General features: G+C 40.2%; 1 protein-coding gene across 4 annotated transcripts in view; it reads right to left on the minus strand.

The window, feature by feature from the left end:
- LOC146576138 (nuclear GTPase SLIP-GC-like) overlaps nucleotides 1–22,607 on the minus strand; it is a 104,587-nt gene that overhangs the window by 14,429 nt on the left and 67,551 nt on the right. For 2 of the 4 annotated variants that reach the window (XM_085271184.1, XM_085271181.1), the window contains exons 1-5: nucleotides 8,277–8,949; nucleotides 7,271–7,301; nucleotides 3,439–3,986; nucleotides 2,717–2,911; nucleotides 1,192–1,284 (exon numbers count right to left, since the gene is read on the minus strand). In XM_085271184.1, the coding sequence (XP_085127310.1) occupies nucleotides 1,192–1,284; nucleotides 2,717–2,911; nucleotides 3,439–3,939 (789 nt within the window). In that variant the 5' untranslated portion in view covers nucleotides 3,940–3,986; nucleotides 7,271–7,301; nucleotides 8,277–8,949. Of the gene's footprint in view, nucleotides 1–1,191; nucleotides 1,285–2,716; nucleotides 2,912–3,438; nucleotides 3,987–7,270; nucleotides 7,302–8,276; nucleotides 8,950–22,607 lie in introns of those variants that run through there. The other 2 variants (XM_085271183.1, XM_085271182.1) reach the window with 2 other exon arrangements.

Genomic DNA, 22,607 nt, shown 5'->3' on the forward strand with positions numbered 1-22,607 from the left:
ATATATATGTGACATGTTTGAGGAAAATACTAATGACAAAAAAAAAAACAGAAAATTCTAAAGGTGTTTTTGTTTTTTTCCACGTGTATGGGGCAAGGGGGCGGTACTACGGTGTTGTTTGCCGGCAATGCGAGTTAAGTCGCAGGGTGGTCAGGCTTGTGTGACTGGGGCCTTGCTTTGACTCAGGTCACCTTAGTGTATATTTATGAAGAATGAAGGCATGCTGCTTCATTATCTGATTTCCAATAACCCTTACGTGATCCAAATCAGCTGTTGCTATCACTATGTAGCAGGGTGTGGTTTTTGCAGGGTGACACAATAGGACTTTCATGAATTTCCCCCATGCACATTAGTGGTGTGAGATACTGCTGGATTTGGTATTCCTTTTATACTAAGTAAATAAAGGCCCAGTATCAACGATTTTGATACAGATACTGATGCTTTTTAATAATTATGGTGGATGGTGGATCAAACTGCTAAATCAGAATGAATTTTCATGACCTGTAAGTGTTTGGGGGATTTTCTTTTCTTTGGATTATTAATTAAACCCAAGGACAGAAAACATATAATGAGAAGTCTGTATCACATCTACTTGTAGTTTAAATATAGTAACTGCACAGTATCCCTTTTACAGTTAACACAAAGGGGTTATGATATATTCGGGATATTTGTTTCAATCACAATAAATGTTATTGTGACACTTGAAAGCAGCAGCACTTAGATAGAGGTTGCCCTTAGGTTGCCTCTTTGATGATTCTAGGAGTAACAAAGAAACAGAAACCAGTATCCCAAAAAGTTAATTCTGTTCATCTGGACTGTTTTCAGTGGGAGAAACGTTTCATCGCTCATCCAAGTGACTTCTTCAGTCTCAGCTAACTGCAGGTTTCCCCAACCTTATAAACATTTGCACTTTATATAGTTGGGAAAACTTGGGATTTACTTACCTGGATGATTGAGCATGTATCAAGACAGAAACTAATATCAATCTCAATATGCTCCTATTTATCAATATCAAAACAAACTTTGGCATCTATATTTTGGTTTGATCCGCCCACCACCAGGGCCATGCAGAGATGTTTAAAGGGGCGGGTGCTCAAAGTTAAAAACAGGCACATAGAACCAGGCTGAACAACAACACACATTCTTTAAGAATCTAATACAGAATCGCATCATACTATATCACTGTTTTACCTGATGGGGTACAATGTTGCTGTTGAGGAGTTTCTGCTGATCCTGCTCCTGATAGTGCAGGAGGAACGGGCTGTGTTGAGCTGCGACTGGAGACTGTAAAAAGTCCATAGGAGAGATGGTAGCTGATTAAACAAATGCTATGAGATAATAATAAAAAGATTGGTGAAAGTGCCATGTCAGCAACCATAAGGCAACAAAACTGTGAGAAACAAACTAGGCTCTGCCTATGAATCACTCTTTGCCTCTCTTCTTCCTCCCATCTCCTCATCTCATTTATCACTCTCTACTTGCTGTCCATCTGAGGCACAATTTACTATTGCAATAAACTATTATTTAATTATCCACACTTAAAAACTCATCCATCTATTCTATAATAAAACAATAAGAGAAAAATGTTATAGAACCAAAACATTGCAGATGTGTTTATCATTGTTTTATGCTGGAATACCTCTGCAATGCAACAACTGGTACATGTGTTCTTGTGACCTGTGCTGTTTTTTTTATTCCAGCCAGAGAGGGATCCACTGCGTTTAGCCTCAAAAAGCTCCCTTTGTCACTGTTTCCTTACAGGGCATGTCTGGACAATGTCATATCATGAGTAAAAATGATAAAAAAAAATCTATATACATAAAATATGCACACATACATACAGGTACACCGGCACATACAGTGATATTTTATACCTTCTCCAGAATACTGCATATATCCTACTATGGCCCCATGTTTGCATCATGGTCCTGATCAAGAATCCTTATTGTTTATTCCTAGCGCTCTAATAATAAAGTAATTTTCATTATTACTTACGTTACTTACTTTAATACAAAACACGTTCCCTAAAACGGTGGACAGAGCTACAGACCCATGACAGCGTTACCCAGTTAGCTGGTGGCTAAAACCAGCACTACTTGTGCAGTTAATAAAAGGACAGGTAATGTTTGTCCCGCTGTTACACACACAGGATGCTCATTTGTTTCAATTCGTCAGTTGTCACAAGACAGTTTACCAACGTGTATAAAATAAGCTAATACTGCTGTGTACTGTAGACTAAAGAGTACGCTGTACACCTACTCACTGGCTTTTGTTGCATCAGTCTCCTACAGCTCTGCACCGCTCAGACGGCAAAAAATGCTCGTGCTCTTTGCGAGTTCTTCCCGGTTCGTAACCGGCGCGCTCTGCCATCAAGGGCGATCATTGGTTAATGGTAGTCATGTGACTGATGGAAACCACATCCTTTTACTTAGCAAAACTATGATTAATAGTTAAATATTATTGTTGAGGGGAACAGACAGGACACACGCACACAAAAATAAACAAAAAATAGTAATAAAAATAAAAAATAAATAAAAATTATACTCAAGAAAAGGGCACTTGGGGAATCCATCAGGAAAGGGGCAGGTGCTCAAGCCCCCCCCCGCACGTGCCTGCCCACCACTAATACACACATCTAACCTTCACCAACTCCTCCAACAATGACTAGTCTGCGTGCAACCCCAATTCCCTGTCGTACAATCCCTTGGCACCTTACCAGAACGCTGTACAGCCCTCCTCGACCAAAGTTGGGTGTAGACATCCCAGTAACACTGTACACCTGCTGCACCTCCATGGCGTCCTCCTGGCATTCCTGTTGAAAATGTCCCAGGTCCCCACACTGCTCACGCACCTGTCCCTGTGTCTGTGCAGCCACCAATGAGCCAGGTACAGCGCCTGTCGCTGCCAGGACCTGGGGATAGAAAGCAGAGAGGAAATGGTTGTTGGAGCGTAGCCAGTGGTCCTTGATTGTCAGTGTCGCCCCCTACTCCTTGGGGCCAGTAGGGTACCAAAAAGTGATCATCTGCCAAAAAGGTGTTTCCAGCATTTGTCAAAAAGTTTACTGCAGGAATTTAAGCTGTTATAAATTACTTGTTGACTTAAAATCTGTCAAAAATATCGCTCATGATGAATATCAAGTAACTTCAAATCAAGGTAAAACGTAATTGACAATAACAATGTTTTTTTCAAGAGAGAGCTAGCCAAGAGGGCATCAGAAATATAACATCACAGTTCTATAATCAAAAAGAACTGGATTGATGGCAATACGGGTACAAATACGCATAAAGCCATAAAGATACTTGGAAGACAGATCATTTCTTTATTTTATATACAACCCCTTCATAAACCCTGTTGACTAAAGTGTATTTACTAACATAAGTACAGATATTAGACTTAAAAAACCAAAACATCAAAAATCACTCTTTTGCAGATGCTCACCTCCCCTGGCTGCGATCTTCTGGGGTTTTCCGTCCGCGCCGCCAGGTGTTCTTCAGCCAGCCTCACTGCCGCCTCCAGATTGGGTGGCTTGCGACACTTGACCCAGTCCGCCATTTCCCTTGGGAGCCCCTCCACAAACTGCTCCAGAACGACAGCCTCCAGCAGCTGCGCCTCCCCTTGTGTCGGGCCAGGATGCAGCCACCTCCCCGCGTCGTACAGGAGCTGCTGGGCAAAAGCCGAAGGCCCTTCTTGTGGTCCCATGCGGCAACCACGGAAGCGGCAACGATGATCTTCTGCAGAGAGTTCCAGGTGGAGCGGATTCGTAGCGGCCCCAGACTGAGCCAAAAAGTTTTGTAGCACCTGCGTCTGCCGCTCAGTCAGGGCCTGCAGGACTTTCAGATGACGTTGGTGCTCTGCCGCCTGCTCCTGCTGCAAGGCCGCTATGCTGGCCATTATTTGAGCCAGTGCCTGAGCTGGCTGGAGGTTCTGTGGGTTTGACATGTCGTAGCGGCAAGCTGGGCACCACTGTATCACTCTGTTACTGATCTCTGTTATGACACACACAAGGAGACAGTTCTGCGTCACGTTTCACTAATACTTTATATTTAGTTCACAACTCGAAGCCACTCGTTTCACACCGTGGCAGGCATCAGCTCTTTCTCCCAGCCTCCCCTGCCACTGTCACCTGAACTCGCTCTACCCCTCACCTGATGCTAAACCACAACCTGCCACAAAATGATATGTTGAAATTTAATGTAATTAGCGCACCATAAAAGTTCTAAAACAAACTCACCTGTATGTATTAACGTAAGTGACACTTTTCAGATGAAAGATAAGAAATAACAAACTAATTTCACTCTGGGTCCAGCCAGGCATGGACTGGGACAAAAAATCAGCCCGGGCATTTTGACTAGAGACCGGCCCACCAGGTTATATAGGAAAAACCACAAAGCCTTTGAATGAAAACAAACACTGTTGTCACTGTGATGTACACTGTCTTGTTGGTATATATGTATCAATCTAATAAACTTAAACCTACACCATCCTCCCTATTCTGGTATTCGAAACAGTACTTAATGGAAATATTAAACAACCTAACTAATAGGGTTGACAAATCCTACCCCCCCCCCCCAAAAACAAAAAACAAAAATAGGGAACCACCCCCCACCCTCTGCCTTGTGATGCTTAATTGACATAATCGTCTTTAATTTAATGCACATGTAAAAACAAATGCACAGAAATCAATTATTAACACACTACAATAATGAAATAATAATTTCTTCAACATAATTGTAGACTGCACAGATGATACCTTCAGAAAGGAAAAACTACCATAGCTTAGAGTATATATTAGACTTAATATTTACTAGATACAATAATGGATTTTTATACATTTTACATCAGATGAAAACTTTGTTTGTAAGATTCAGATAATTATTTATTAAAAACCAGACATTTTAAATGAGAATTTCCCTGTTAATGCCCTACCTGGCCCCCTGGCAAAACTTAGCTAGATCCGCCCCTGCACAGTTACCAGCTGTCAGCTACAAAGCATCCTGGTGTTATTTATCTCTCAGAAACAGTTCATAACTTCCCTTCAACTCATTCATGTCACCTAAAAGGTAAACCTGTTTCTCCATCACCTGTTCAGCTCTGATGATTCAGTAAGGACATTTCCTGGTTTCATCTTCATGCTTCCCTCTCACCACATATCCAAACTGATATCATGACCAGCAGCTTTTACAGCTGTGTTTGCAGCAAACATCAGCTGATACTAGAAAGTAATATTAAATCAATTCTAACAACAGCTGATCAAGCTTAAACATGCTGCTATTGTTTAGCTCGACATCCGCTGGTTTCCTCTTTCTGGCGCAAAGTGGGCAAGCACGAGAGACGGGACAGAAAAGACGATCAGCTGATCATTGATCAGTTTCATGACTGAAGTGCCAAACAGGAGAGGGAGAGAGAGAAGGAGAGAAGAAGAGGCAGCTGTGCAGCATAAAGACGCAGAATAACTCCAGCTTTCTGTCTTTTTTTTATTCTAGCTGAAGTACGGGACAAATCGTGTTCCTTTTCACCTCAGTACCATTGTATTATATTTGTCTGCAATAAGACTGCTTTCGGAGCCATTGCCCAAGCAAGGGGGAGGGTGCATCCAACCTCCTCGGCTGTAATTGGTCCAGCCCAGAGTTTATCATGACACTTTGGCCAATCCATGAACTTTCATTGTTTATACCGTTACAGAACAAAACAAAACAAACAAACAAAAAAACATCTGCCCATCAAAAAACGAAAAATCACCGCCTACTGGGCAAATGCCCGGTATGCCCAATGGCCAGTCCAGCTATGGTCAGAAACAAAGTAAAACCTGGTCTGCCGATCAGGGAATGAGAAAAGCAGGAAGGGCTGACGAGAGTGGCTGGATGTTTGTCAAATGTAGAAACTGTCTTGGTTCATTGTTGTCTGTATGTCAAAGAGTTAAAGGGGTCAAGTAGAAAAAGAAAGAAAAACAAAAAAACTTTGCAAAAATGAATAATAATAAATTAAATAAAAATAACAAAGAAGAAAAAGTTACATCACTTACAACAGCAACAATGAGTTTGGTGACAAACAGAGGTGCTGTTTCAACTTATTCAGATTATTCTCATGTACTATTTCATCAGAAACACACATTGATGACAAAGCAGAACAACAGGATCTGACTATCCTTCTTCTTCTGACAATAAGAGAAGTAAAAAAAAAATGCAGGGAGGCACACACTGGAACAGGGTGAAAAGAAAAATCTAGCTAAAAGCAAAAGACCAAAAACAAAACTGAGACTCGGTTTTGCAAAAGGTGTAGTTGACTGTTTGGCAAAAGGCAAGTGAAAGTGGATCTCTACATATAACACAACGCTAAACCTAGAAAGAGTAAAGTGGGTGTGCAGGGAAAAGCAGAACTCAGAAAACAAAAAAGGGCTGGGGGAGATGAAGAAGTGGTGTTGATGCATGACTATCCTTCTTCCAGAGCTGTTTAGATAGATAGGCATAGTCAAAAGATGCTTATATTTAACTCTGTGAAGATTAAACACATAAAATATGTAATAAAATAGCCTTGTCCAGATAACAGAAAAATAACTGCTATGGAAAGTCACACGTAAAGCAAGGTCAGGAAGCCTGCTGGAGGCAAAAAGTGTCATGTTCTTAATGAAAGAGTACGACAATAAGACTCACTTTCAGTTTCTGATAAAAAGGAAATGAAACTGAACTAAAGATTAAATCCTGCCATCTTTCCATTTACAGGTTTTCATACACAAATCTCCCTAATGCAAAACTTCCCAAAACCTAAATGCATTCACCAAATTGTTTCTGGTTTTCTTTATTACCAGTGTTGGGGAGTAACGGAATACATGTACCGGCGTTACGTCTTTTAAATGTTATACCTCTGAAAACAGTCGTTTATTGCAATGAAAGTGAACATAAACATTTCACATTCTGTACTGCTCAATGTCACAGAGTGGAAGGAAAAGATAAATAATAAACCAAAAATAATAAAGCGCTAACTATATATATATATATCTGAGCACGTTTCCTCACAAAATGGATGATGATAGCCACCTTTCTAGCTCCTGTCGTTTGCTTAACGGCCATTATATAGTACAAAACTGAGGCTTAAAATTACTTTGTCTGTCTACTAAAAAAACTATAATAAAATGCTTCAAGTTTGTTAGGATAAATTGAAATATTTAACCAGACAGTGCTGCTTTACAGATTTGACATTTGTGACCAACTTTAATGCATATAAAATCAGAGACACTGATATTAAATTCAGATTAAAAATTCAAACTGCTCACCTTTTGTTGAAAGTAATGCTGGAAAAGGCTGCTGAGGGAGATGTGAAGTAAGCAGTGGGACACAAACAGGACACGTTAATTATTATTATTTAAGTCATCCTTTGCTTTGCTCCTGCTAAATAGCTTTAATAAAATATCCTGCATTCAGAAAGTCTAAAGTAAAGAGCACAGAAAAAGTGGTTGTATGAATGGGCGTAAATGGGTGAATGAGGCAAGTTGTCTAAACCCCAATTTAAGATGGGCAGCAACACCTCAACTGAACATAATGTCACTGGAAACAGAATAAAAAATATTTCTGACAAAATACTTAAAGACTTTTGCACTTTAAGAACGGAAGGAGAGGAGAGTACTTTTTCTCAGACTTAAGCTGAGTTTGATAGAAAAGTTCTAACGGTCTTAAGTTCTCCGTTCTAAGACCTCCACCCATTTTGTGGATGAAAAAGTTATTTTAGCCACAGAACATCTGATATGATTTTCTTGGCTGTGCGGACCAATCAGTTTCAGTTTATACTGTTTATTCTTGTGCTCTGTGTACAGCTGGGTTTGCTAGTTCAGAGACTTTATAGAGCGTATTAGATCATGACAAGAGGAATGCAATGTACACTTTATGTCTTACACCCTAAACCTCCCCACCCCCAACTTCCTGGCGCAACCCACGGCTCTGGAGAATGTACAAAATGTTTACATTGGACTGCAGAACAATGTTGCAGCACTTTATGTTTCACAGTTAACATATCACATCAGTATTAATATCTGTACCCATCAGGGACACATTTCAATACTTCACCTTCAAATCTCTGCAGCCACTTACTTAGGCCTAATTTTTTCGCACAAAATTATCCATATGCAAGAAACTAAAACTAAAAGATAAACTGTAATATTTAATTTTAAAAGTACTGCTTGAAAATGAGGTCTTTGTAATCAACTGCTCCTTAAATGCATTGGCTCTGATTCTATATTCAGATAAACTTTTATTCAATTCGGATTAAAAGTTTAAACTACTTACCTTTGGTTTAAAGTAATGCAGAAAAAGACAGTTGACAATAAGAGAAGTAAATAAAAAAATGCAGGGAGGCACACACTGGAACAGGGTGAAAAGAAAAATCTAGCAAAAAGTAAAAGTCCAAAAACAAAACTGAGACTCGGTTTTGCAAAAGGTGTAGTTGACTGTTTGGCAAAAGGCAAGTGAAAGCGGATCTCTACATATAACACAACGCTAAACCTAGACAGAGTAAAGTGGGTGTGCAGGGAAAAGCAGAACTCAGAAAACAAAAAAGGGGGTGGGGGAGATGAAGAAGTGGTGTTGATGCATGACTATCCTTCTTCCAGAGCTGTTTAGATAGATAGGCATAGTCAAAAGATGCTTATATTTAACTCTGTGAAGATTAAACACATAAAATATGTAATAAAATAGCCTTGTCCAGATAACAGAAAAATAACTGCTATGGAAAGTCACACGTAAAGCAAGGTCAGGAAGCCTGCTGGAGGCAAAAAGTGTCATGTTCTTAATGAAAGAGTACGACAATAAGACTCACTTTCAGTTTCTGATAAAAAGGAAATGAAACTGAACTAAAGATTAAATCCTGCCATCTTTCCATTTACAGGTTTTCATACACAAATCTCCCTAATGCAAAACTTCCCAAAACCTAAATGCATTCACCAAATTGTTTCTGGTTTTCTTTATTACCAGTGTTGGGGAGTAACAGAATACATGTACCGGCGTTACGTCTTTTAAATGTTATACCTCTGAAAACAGTCGTTTATTGCAAGTGAACATAAATATTTCACATTCTGTACTGCTCAATGTCACAGAGTGGAAGGAAAAGATAAATAATAAACCAAAAATAATAAAGCGCTAACTATATATATATATATCTGAGCACGTTCCCTCACAAAATGGATGATGATAGCCACCTTTCTAGCTCCTGTCGTTTGCTTAACGGCCATTATATAGTACAAAACTGAGGCTTAAAATTACTTTGTCTGTCTACTAAAAAAAACTATAATAAAATGCTTCAAGTTTGTTAGGATAAATTGAAATATTTAACCAGACAGTGCTGCTTTACAGATTTGACATTTGTGACCAACTTTAATGCATATAAAATCAGAGACACTGATATTAAATTCAGATTAAAAATTCAAACTGCTCACCTTTTGTTGAAAGTAATGCTGGAAAAGGCTGCTGAGGGAGATGTGAAATAAGCAGTGGGACACAAACTGTCACGGACCCGGCTCTGGAGGACTTGGGGGTCCGTGAGCAGGATGGATTATTATTATTATTATTATTATTATTATTATTGTTATTATTATTAGTGTTGTTGTTGTTATTTGGGGATGTGTGTTTTTCTGCACTATGCTGTGTTCGGTGTTCCACTCATATGTAGAGGCAGGGTGTGTACATGTGTGGCTGGAGGATGGAGAACAGCCACATGCAGGCCTGATGGGTGTGGCCCTGCAGGAGGACTGGCCACACCTGAAGTTCCTGCCACACACCTGTTGGTGATCAGGGCTCGTCGGGGGAGCTACTTAGGAGAGTGTTGGAGCTCCCACCGGCGTGGGATCATTAAGCGAAGACTCCAAGTGGAACGAGGGACTAGAAGGGCAGCACGCACAGGGTGTGCAGAAACACAACTGCCGGGAGCACGAGCACGGACGTCGGAGGGGAACACACATGGGAGTTTAGGGAGCAAAGGGGATTTATTGTGCATCTGTTACCTTCACTGTAAATAAAGTGCACTGTTTGCATCGCAGAACCATGCGTTTTGGGTCCTCATTCCCCCATATCCCCACGGTCTGCCAGCCAGACCATGACACAAACAGGACACATTAATTATTATTATTTAAGTCATCCTTTGCTTTGCTCCTGCTAAATAGCTTTAATAAAATATCCTGCATTCAGAAAGTCTAAAGTAAAGAGCACAGAAAAAGTGGTTGTATGAATGGGCGTAAATGGGTGAATGAGGCAAGTTGTCTAAACCCCAATTTAAGATGGGCAGCAACACCTCAACTGAACATAATGTCACTGGAAACAGAATAAAAATTTTTCTGACAAAATACTTAAAGACTTTTGCACTTTAAGAACGGAGGGAGAGGAGAGTACTTTTTCTCAGACTTAAGCTGAGTTTGATAGAAAAATATTTACAGTTTAAAAACCAAATATAAACAGTATAGCTAATATGACACTTTTGGTTCAATCCTTTTTTCTTCCGTTCTAACACCTCCACCCATTTTGTGGATGAAAAAGTTATTTTTGATCTGATATGATTTTCTTGGCTGTGCAGACCAATCAGTTTCAGTTTATACTGTTTATTCTTGTGCTGTGTACAGCTGGGTTTGCTAGTTCACAGACTTTATAGAGCGTATTAGATCATGACAAGAGGAATGCAATGTACATTTTATCTCTTACACCCTAAACCTCCCCACCCCCAACTTCCTGGCACAACCCACGGCTCTGGAGAATGTACAAAATGTTTACATTGGACTGCAGAACAATGTTGCAGCACTTTTAGTAAAAGATTTTATGTTTCACAGTTAACATATCACAGCAGTATCAATATCTGTACCCATCAGGGACGCATTTCAATAGTTTACCTTCAAATCTCTCCAGCCACTTACTTAGGCCCAATTTTTTCACACAAAATTATCCATATGCAAGAAACTAAAACTAAAAGATAAACTGTAATATTTAATTTTAAAAGTACTGCTTGAAAATGAGGTCTTTGTAATCAACTGCTCCTTAAATGCAGTGACTCTGATTCTATATTCAGATCAACTTTTATTCAATTTAGATTAAAAGTTGAAACTACTCACAACGCTAAACCTAGACAGAGTAAAGTGGGTGTGCAGGGAAAAGCAGAGCTGAGAAAACAAAAAAGGGGGTGGGGGAGATGAAGAAGTGGTGTTGATGCATGTAGAAAGCGGTTTTGTTTGCTGACAAACAAATCGAATGGATTCAAGTTTACAGATTATTACAGATTAAAAACAAAAGACAAGAAATAAGAACACTGTCTTATATACGTATATAGCCAAAATAGTGATAAAATCGCACAATTATGTCCCGTTTTCTAAGCTTCATTCCGTACTACCAAACAGAGGCGTCATAAGGATGAGAAAAGTGATAACATGAGCGCTAGAAAAATAGTAAACCGTCAATTACTTTTAGTTTTAAAAAATATTATTAACCTATTAGAATAAAGGCATGTTTGTTTCATAAGGTACGTGTTGGGGGCGTTACAGGAGTCAATTTCGTTTTGTTCTGGCAGCAAATAATGAAATCGAGTCAGCGTCTAACACTGCCCCCCCTCCTTATTTCATGATTTGGTTCGGTCCAGTGCGCCAGGCTGAGCGCCAGAGCACTAACGGATCCGGTGTTTCATAAGAGTGAGAGAGACAGATGGAAATAATAAGAAGATAACGAAGTCCATATGAATGAAACTGCTCGACATTCCTGGTATTTGTAATGTGTTGTATTGTCGGTTTATTTTAGTTTTCCAAAACAAAAGGAAAACCAAACAATAATGATTATTAAAAAAAAAGAAAAAAAAGTATAGCATAAGCATAAGCTTTTTTAATCCCACCCTCTTTCCACTAGTTGGTGTCGTGCAAAATTTAACAATAACCTGCATCACACCCAGTGAGCTTGATTTGAAGTGGGTTTAATAAACACATTGCAATGTGGAGAGAGCATCCCAGTGAAACACCAGGACCATCTCTGAATTGTGGCCACCGCCCTTACATCTTATATACAGACACACAGACAAAGAACATTCCACAAACTCGTACACGTTGGTATAGCCCCCCCTCTCACGGGGGGCTATACCTTCTCCCTCACAGAGAGAATTATGACATTGTTTTCTGTTTGCCCATCACCTAAAGATTTACATCCCTGATAAGCAGAAGGAGTCTCACTATCTGTTTAACGTCTCACATTACAACGGCCTCACTGTGTTAACTTTCCACATGCATGTAAACTAGTGACAGGAGTGCTCTTACTATAGTAAAGTGAGAAAGTGATATTACTATAACTTATGTACTATGATTAAATATGTGATTAATATATGAGAAAAGAAATCTGCCACCACATTGGTTACTAGCAGTCAGCACTTTTTCTTCCTGTTTATCGATCATAAATTCTTCCTTACAATTTGTTACATGTATTTGCTTTTATAACCCCAGTAACGCATGTAAAATCTAAAAAATACAAAGCAATGATAGGAACAAAGGATGATGATAACAACAACAACAAACTTTATTTATAGAGCACATTTAAAAACCAGCGGTATACCAAAGTGCTTAACATAAGAGACAGAGAAGTAACACGAGTATTATAAGGCTTTAGCAAAGTATCAAATATACTCACAGGTCAATGCCACTAATACACAGGGGTAATATAAAATGCATATCAAAATAAAAACATAATAAAAGCACAAGCCATAAAAAAATATGTATAAGAAAAAATAGAGTAAGTCTAAAAGTCAGGTGCGAGCATTAACAAGCAGGAAAGGCGAGATTAAACAAATAGGTTTTTAACCGTGATTTAAAAGATTGGATGGAATCAGACGCCCGGATCACAATCGGAAGGTTATTCCACAACTCTGGTGCAGCCAGGGCAAACGCCCGGTCACCTCTAGACTTCAGCCGAGATCTAGGCTGCACCAAGAGTAACTGAGTAGATGATCTTAATGCTCTGGCAGGAACATACGATTTAAGGAGTTCTAAAGAGAAAGAGAAAAGTAAGAAAGCATAATTAAACAACTGGAACTACTGTAATCACAGGAAACTATTCTGTTTACCTGGGAGTAAGCACTCACTCCTCAGCCTTGAATGTTCAGTGGATTCCATCATGGTTTTCTCCGGCGACTTCAGGATGTGTACCTAATTTAAAACTGTAATCATTTATCATAGATCAAAATATTGCTTTTGAGTCAAACATGACTTCTTCAGATGTGTATTTAGAAGCTTCTCATACTGAATACTGAAATATTAATAGTAACGTACAGTTTCGTATAGACCTATTCCACTAACACAGAGTAAAATGGGTTTAAGTGAAATTGTGGCTAAAAAGAACATGTGTAACAAAATAATGATAATATTTCTTTATAAAACATGACAAACCATCAAATCAGGCAACTCTGCCAACATGGTGTTTTTTTTTGCCTCTTCAAACATGTCCTTCTTTTAGTGCACATGGAATTCAGTAGTCTCCCTCATGTTGTCCAGCACGCCTTATCCACTAAATACAGCAACATCTACATTAACACATAAAGCTCCAATCAGATTTCTCTTGGTGAATAATGATAAATGTGGCACACCCAAAATACATGGCCAGTTTTGTGTTAATCATTTAATGTAATTTATTTAATTTGTTTATTTGTGATTTTCTGTGACTATGAATATTCACAATGACTTTGGAAACATGACCAATTTATGCAGTATATTATTTTGTCACATGGACTGTACTGAAGGACAGAAAAATGGAGCAACACCTCAGGTGGAACTATTATGTCAAGGCAGGTGCACCCCAGTTGCTTTAGGGGGATGGACGTCCACCCACTATTCACAAATCAGTCCAAATGTGTGGTAGTGGGCACATCTGCTATATTGAGATAATCCATCCCACCTCACAGGTGTGCCACATCAGGATGCTGATCTGACATCATGAGTAGTGCACAGGTGTACCTCAGACTGCCCACAACAAAAGGCCACCCTGGAATGTGCAGTTTTGTCTCACAGCAAAATGCCACAGATGCCACAAGCAATGAGGGAGCGTGCAATTGGCATGCTGACAGCAGGAATGTCAACCAGATCTGTCGCCCGTGCATTGAATGTTCATTTCTCAACCATAAGCCGTCTCCACAGGCGTTTCAGAGAATATGGCAGCACATCCAACCGGCCTCACAACCGCAGACCTCGTGTAACCACACCAGCCCAGGACCTCCACATCCAGCAGGTTCACCTCCAAGATCGTCTGAGACCAGCCACCCAGACAGCTGCTGGAACAATTGGTTTGCACAACCAAACAATTTCTGCACAAACTGTCAGAAACCGTCTCAGGGACGCTCAACTGCATGCCCGTCGTCCTCATTGGGGTCTTGACCTGACTCCAGCTCGTCGCCGTAACAGACTTGTGTGGGCAAATGCTCACATTCGATGGCGTCTGGCACGTTGGAGAGGTGTGCGCTTCACGGATGAATCATGGTTCACATTGTTCAGGGCAGATGGCAGCTGAGAATGTCCCAGTTCTTGCATGGCCAGCATACTCACCGGACATGTCACCCATTGAGCATGTTCGGGATGTGCTTGACCGGCGTATACGACAGCGTGTACCAGTTCCCACGAATATCCAACAACCTCGCACAGCCATTGAAGTGGAGTGGACCAACATTCCACAGGCCACAATTGATAATCTGATAGACTCCATGCGACGATGTGTTGCACTGCATGAGGCAAATGGTGGTCACACCAGATACTGACCGGTTCTGGGTCCCCAGACCCCCAATAGCGCAAAAAACTGCACATTCCAGGGTGGCCTTTTGTTGTGGGCAGTCTGAGGTACACCTGTGCACTACTCATGATGTCAGATCAGCATCCTGATGTGGCACACCTGTGAGGTGGGATGGATTATCTCAATATAGCAGATGTGCCCACTACCACACATTTGGACTGATTTGTGACCACTGTTTGGGAGGGATGGTTATATTGTGTATCTGGAATGAATTTTAGGTCTCTACGTCCATCCCATGGGGAATGGGAGCAGTAACAAAGGTGTTGCGTTTATATTTTTGTTGAGTGTATATATATATGTGTGTGTGTGTGTGTGTGTGTGTACGTATGTATACATCTCACTTACACCCTGAGCTGTCTCCTGTTGTTTTCGTTATAAGGCCCATGATCATGAGTTTCACATCCTGAGCACATCCTGTACCAAATTTACCATATGCTGTTACAAGCAGAAAACTTCTTTTAATACCCTATAATTTGCACATTTATTAACTTCTGGATTACTATGTATGTATTATATTACTCAATGAAATTTTTTTCCATTATCACAAACATTCTTGATTTGTATCTTTTTTGTTAAATATCAATTACAATCTTAAGGATGGTACCTCATTATTCTGTTGGTGGGTTATTGCCATTTAGACAAGTATGTATGTATATATCTCACTTACACCCTGAGCTGTTTCCTGTTGTTCCCGCTATAAGGCCCATGATCATGAGTTTCACATCCTGAGCACATCCTGTACCAAATTTACCATATGCTGTTACAAGCAGAAAACTTATTTTAATACCCTATGATTTGCACATTTATTAACTTCTGGATTACTATGACACTTACTGAAATACTCCTACATAATATCTATCTATCTATCTATCTATCTATCTATCTATCTATCTATCTATCTATCTATCTATCTATCTATCTATCTATCTATCTATCTATCTACCTATCTATCTATCTATCTATCTATCTGTAATGCCATTTAGGAAAATATTATATATATACTGCAATCAAATTCTGAATATATAGAATGAAACTTGAATATATAGAATGATCTTCTGAATGTATGGAATGAAACTTGATGTCAAGGAGGCGCTTGCGCCATCTAGTGTTTTCCTTGTTTGTACCTGTGAGGAATGGCACTATGAGCCAGTCCGCACGGAATCTTGTGGCTCAAATTCTAAGTAATGAGGAGCTAATTACCAACCTGGCAAATGCATGTTCTGGACAACCTAATATTTGTACTAGTATGCCGCACCGTACTACTTATGAAGAAATTTATTCACTTTTTCATCGTGGAAGACGAAATGCAGTGAACCTCTCCGGTCAACTGGAAATTAAGTTGGTTTAGTGTCTGTTACTTACTCATCTTAGGCATTGTGTCTTTGGTTAAGTGTCAAGTCTTTGTGAAAATCATATTTAAATTTAGTTAAATATTTTGAGCAGAACGAAATGTACCCCTAAATACATGAAAAGTAAAAGCTGTGATCTTAAGGATGGTACCTCATTATTCTGTTGTTGGGTTAGACAAGTATATTTCTTTACCGATTGTGTAGGTGTGTGTGTGTGTGTGTGTGTGTGTGTGTGTGTGTGTGTGTTTTAATCAGGTCAGTTGTCTCAGTGTTTGAGTTCTCTTGTATAGAGATTAAATTCTGATTGCCTTGTGTTATGTTCCCCATGCCACATCCTTGCGGTGAACAATGCTGCATCATACTTTACCTCCCCATATCAGATTACTTTGCTGAAATTTCACTCTTTTTCTCATGCTTCTCAAATAGCAGTTTATCTGTACTGCCGCACATGGGATTGTGCAGTCGAAATTGAAGTTTCGTATCATGTGTGATGTCACCCTTCATTTTCAAAAACATTGTAAGGAAGGAGCAAACACATCAGGAGTCTGAAAGTGTGATTGAGCCCTCACATGGTCATAGATCCACTTTTTGGGGTTCTTTTTTAGATTTCCTGTGAAAGTCTGAAATGGTTCATATTTCCATTCCATTCCCTCCCCCCCACCCCCACCCTCTCTCTCTCTGTTTCATTCCCTGAATCTTTCTTTGTGTGTCAGTCTGTGTGCAGGCAGCAGCAGGACAGCTTCAGTGCAGACAGACGTTCCACGCTCCCTGCAGAATCATAGCCCATCAATCATGTTAACATGTTAACTAGTGGGATTTATTTTATTCAGAAAAAAACTGTGCCTAAGTATTTTTGTGTTTGTGCATGTGACCGAGCTTTTTGTATCTCCGTGGGTGATATAAGTTTAGGGCTGTTTGATTGTTTCACCACCTGTGCCCGACATGTCTGCAGATTGGTACCTCCCACCCTGACACTCAAATCAAACACGGCTCAAGTTTCCTGAGCTGTCTTTTGTGTGGAGCGTGTTAAGCGATTTTTAAAGTGGCCCTTTCTGGTTTCTCCTCCAGGGCTGAGGGGACACACTCCCTCTGGCTCGCTCTATCTCTAACTTTCTCTCAGTTTTGTTTTCCCTTTGTCAATTGCAGCTTCTCTCAATGTATCTACCCATCTTTTCTGTGTGTGTGAGGAATGAACACAGTGAAGAGAAAAAGAAGAATTTATTTTAGAAAGTTTTCTAATAAAAAAAAAGTTTCCTTGAATCTTCAGTGGCTACAATAAGATGCATTTGGATTTTAGCAGTTAGTTCTCTGCATTCCACAGATGGTTCAAATACTCATATCTCACTTCTCATTAAGTATTTAGCTGGCATCCTATTTGCATAGCTGAGAACAGAGGGGAGAAACGTGTAGATGTGTACGAGGTGGCTAACGAAGTGGCCTAGAGATTGCATGGATGGATTCTTGCCAAGCAACGCCCCACCTGCTTGCACCCGCCACTTACTCCCAGTCGTGACTGCCCCCAACCCCCTAGCTCATTGAGTGTGCCCACCCTAAAAGCTCACAAATTCTGCTCCCTTTGACAATGGTTAGGTCAGCCTAGATAAAGCACGTCCATTAGAGGCAATCGAGCCGGCAGGACAGAGTGACAGAGACAGACAGGAGGGCAAAACAGGAGGGGAAGGAGTAGGAAGGCTTTGACAAATACCAAAGGTGGCCATAACTCTGCTTGTCTTCCTGGGAAATTTTTGCATGCTTTTTTTTCCTTAGAGCTTGATAAGTGTTTCTGAATTAAATGGGTTTTAATTAGCAGTCATTAAGAAGTTCATTAGCAAATTGCCTGGCTGTTTGGCTGTTTCGATGGGGATGATGGCGCTGCTCTCCGGGGCTCGCTCTGTCTTTTTACCGTGGCAGTAGTGCGTTTGGGTTTAAAGGAGAGGAAGCAGACATTTAAAGAGAGAGTGTGGATTTAAAAAGGAGAGAAAGCACAAGAGAGGGAAAAATCTGATCTGGACACTTTGCACTTGTTTCTAATTTTTTCTGACCTTTCTTACCTCCTCTCATTCTGCACCTTTTTCTCTCTCACTTCTGCATCCTCCCCATTTTGCCCACATCTCTCTCTCACTGTCAGTGGTTACTTTGTGGTTATGTGGTGATGGAAGCTGATAGCTGGCAGTTGAAGGCTGTTCTGTAGGGCTTAAGAAGAATCCATCTGTGACTGCGCGGTTGCAGTTTAGTCAGATGGTGCAGACTGGCCTGCTGAGGTGGCGTTACAGAACGGTACTCGAGATGAAAGCACAGGACATGGACAACAAAAGCCATGATAGTAGCACAGTTATAGAAGCAGATAGTATTTGGTGGCTAGGCTGTTGTTCTTACACTGCTTGAGAAATTGTGTGGAAATGTAGCATGGTTAAGCAAGACAAGTGACTGTGTGTGTGTGTGTGTGTGTGTGTGTGTGTGTGTGTGTGTGTGTGTGTGTGTGTGTGTGTGTGTGTGTGTGTGTGAGGGTGTTTTATGGAGAGACACATGGAGACAAAAAAAAGCTTCTTATTTGTTTCTTTACTTTATGGTTGTGGTTCACTCATGTCATAACTGCTGCTGTGTTTCTTTAATTCATTACTGTAAAATTGTATACAAAAGTACACACTATATTTAGTCTTATTTACTTATTATTAGTCCTATTTTTAGAGTTTTTTCAGTTTAAAATAATGATATAAAGAATATATAAATAAATACACCAATTGTGCTCACCTTGATAAAAGCTTTGGTCACATTCTCACACAGATAACCAGACCTATCAGCATGCACCAATATCTTTTAGGAGAATGATTAGAGTTTGGAAATGAGGAAATGCGCTGGCTTCCCTCACATGAAGACATGTACAAATTAACCTGCCTTTAATCTCTCTTTCTCACTGCTGAACATACATGAATGCAAAGACATACTGAGCAAGATAAGTATTGTGAAAGGAATATATTTGCTGTGATTTGAATTGCATATGTGAGTACTGTGAGAGATCAATAGCTCCAGTTTCCCCTCCAAATCACCTATCCCGCATCCTCCTCTTCTTTCTTTATCTCTTTAAATCAGGCTTTTCAGCTCTGTTTCGATCTTTACCTTTATTTACGCTATCGTTTCCTTATTTGTGCATTACTCTTTCCTTTTTAATCTCCCCCATCTTGCCTTGTTTTCTTTTCCTCCCCCATGTTCTAAAGTTGGCTCAGCCCATGGCAGACTGCTGCCAATACAGACTGATTAGCTATAAATCTTGCCTCAGTGACCAGTTACCTTACAGAGATCAGACAGACAGAAAGACACACATGAGAGGAGGCTGAGCGAGTGTGTTTGTGTTATGCTGTGTGTGGGTACAGCCAACCTAGATCTGTCCGACTTACCGAGCCTTATTAATACAGCAATGACTGATACTCTCACTTTCAATCCATCGTGCTGTTAGGATGCCTGGGTCGTTGACCCAGGGTTTTTGAGTTTATTATATTATTTATACTTTCTAGTCTTTGGTTTCTTTGAGTTCTGTCTTATGGTTTATGTCTGTCTTCTCTAGTTGTTCTGTCTCCCCTGTCACCTGTATCCCCTTGTCTAGTTCGCGTCTCTGTGTATCCTTAGTTCCTATATCCCCGTGTCCAGTCAGTGTCTGTGTCTGCCCTGGTCCCACGTCTCTGTTCCCTCTGTAGTGCCTGCATGTGAGTCTGTGTCTTTGTTCAGTCTGTGTTATGTGTTTCCTGTTTTACTTTGAAGGTCTCTGTCTTATCTCAGTGTGTTCAGTTTACGCTTCTTTGGTCTCGTCAGTTCTGATTTGTCCCAGCTGTGTTTCCCTCCTGTTACTCATTCCCTGATTGCTCCCTCTGTGTATTTAAGCCCTGTGTTTCTCTGTGTCCGTGTTGTGATCTACCGTTTATTTTGCTGTGTGTTTTGTCAGTCCGCCGGTGTTCGTTTATTTTGACTTTTTTCCAGTTATGTTATGTTTGAGTTCAATATTAAAGCTGTTTCGGTTTAAGTTTGTTTCTGGAGTCTGCACCTTGGGTCCTATTCCTGTTTGCACACAGCCGTCACTTAACACGTGCACCCAGTTTAAATATTAAGCTATAACCAAAAGCCAGGCCGATGCTTTTCCTGTTCTCGAGCCTGTTTGAATGGGAAACACTTGTGCTCATAATCTTTTGACTAATCCCACAGGAATGTGTCTGTGTGTTTGCGTGTGTGTGTCTTTACTCTCTTTGCTCTTCTTTCACCTGCTAGCGCACAATCAGCTCTGTCAACTAGTGATGGGCAGATGAAGCCCCATGAAGCACTGAAGCTTTTCATCCAATTGGTTCACCCCAACGCGAAGCTTCATGAAGCTTCATTTGCTCTAGCAGGACACCTACTGGACGTAAAAATAATAGCTGGCATGAATTTGAAGAGTGTGGCATTTTGCACACAGCCTGTAAATGTCAACAACAAAAGGAGTGTGTAAAACACCTATAGTGTAGTGATGGCAGTATACTGTGTATATTTATGCTGGCAGTATGGAAAATGATTATTTGCGGCAAAGTTCGAACCGCTTCATGAACCAGTCACGTGGTACAGCCGGGCAGCGAGGCTTCGGACGTCATCATTTTCAGCTCCTCCCATAAATGAAGCAAGCCTCGATACGCGCTTCGCGGAAACGCCCCCTCCATTACTCGACACACGCTCCGAAGCCTCGATACAGAACGTCCCATCACTACTGTCAACATCATTAGCTGAGGCGGTTTTCACATCAAAGTTAACAACAAGCTAACATTTTGTACATCGAGAGAGTTTAACCGGACATTATTGGGACTATTGCTTAAAGATGTTTGATGTGTTGCTGGTTGTTTTATGAGATTTTGTGAGTTAAATGATTAATTCATCTATCTAAATGAGTAAGGGGTCCATAAATATTCCTGATCTCTGAAATATTCTCTAATTCATTAAAATGCTCAATTTGAAATGTGAAGTGTCTGTCACATCTTTGGATTGTGGGAGGAAGGTGGAGTCTTCAGAGGGAAACCCCTGTGAAAATGGGAAGAGTGTCCAAACTTCACACAGAAATGGCCAGCACTCAAATTATGTGCAATTGGAGATTGACCTATATGGAAGATTTCCCTAAGTAGCTCTGCAAAATCACAAGAATGCACAAAACACCCAGCCCTTTTCATAAACCTTTAAACACTAGTGCAGATTATATTTGGCTCCTGCCTCTTAATTTTGGAACATAATTGATTTATTTTCTGTTGAGACAAGGGAGGCAGTGATGAGAACTATGAGCAGACAGCTTGACCTTGGCAGTCGGACTCCACAGCTTTGCTCTGTTGAGTGCAGAGAATGGTCTTAAGCTACTCCCACAAGTGGTGCGATTGTCGAACGGACAGACAAGGAATCTGAATTATTTTCTACTTTTATCAGACCTTCCATGTGTACTACACCACGTCCTTTAGCTATTTGCTCTTAACAATGCCTTCCTGCACATGACCATCTGAGAAGACGTTTCCTTTTTTTTTGCTTTTTTTATGCAAGGATGATTAGGCCATTATCACACTCTCTATTGATATACTTATCAATCCTCATGATACATGTTTTCTTGTTACTGCTAGTGCATACACATTGAAAATTATTACTATATCAGCAGCTTCAGGTGCAAGAGGGCACAACCGGATTCTATAACTATTTTGGAATAGCTTTTTCACTTCCTGTTAACTCGAGAACGTTTAATCATATTTGATGGATTTTATCAGTGAGGAGATCAAACTGATCAAATCCTTGTTTTAACTTACAGTGTTTTTACTGCTGTGTATTCCCACTGTGACGACCCACTGCACCCTGCCTTCCTTTTGGCTCATGTGTGTCTTGTTTGCAGGCATTGAAGAGGTGGAGTTCCCATTTACAATCAGTGACACTGGCAACACCTGGGCCAGTGTGCCAGGACACTATATAAAAAGCCTTTAGGGCAAAGCCCTGCCCATCGTCTATCATGTCGGCCGGCCTTGTGGGATTTTGAACAGCTGTAGCTGCTTCTTGTTCTTCGATAAGCCAGGTCCGAGCCAGCTCCAATCAGCCAGAAAAGTTATTGTGGTTCCGAATTGGTAGATGTCCTTCAAAATCCTCCATTGAGACTGTCAAATTCAAATTTTATTTGTCACATACACAGTCATACACAATACGATATGCAGTGAAATGCAACTGCTCGTGACCTAAAATAAAAGACTATGAATAGGATAGAAAATACATATGAAAATTAAAATGAAGGGTAAATTTAACTAGGAAAGAATAAAATAAAATATAAAAATTAAAGTTAAAAATAAAATAACTGTACAACAAAATACACAATATAGAAAATATAAAAGAATATATGAAGAAATACAGAACAATAAGAGCAGCTGTACGAGTAATAAATGGTAATGAAAGAAATGTAATGTCCAGGGTTGTGCAATCCACATATTTAAGTGTCTTGTGCAGTGCAAAT

The sequence above is a fragment of the Mchenga conophoros genome, linkage group LG4 (assembly GCF_057382185.1).
Source record: "Mchenga conophoros isolate Kocher_MC1m ecotype Shallow Benthic linkage group LG4, M_conophoros_male_GT1.1, whole genome shotgun sequence".
Classification (NCBI taxonomy): Eukaryota; Metazoa; Chordata; class Actinopteri; order Cichliformes; family Cichlidae; genus Mchenga; species Mchenga conophoros.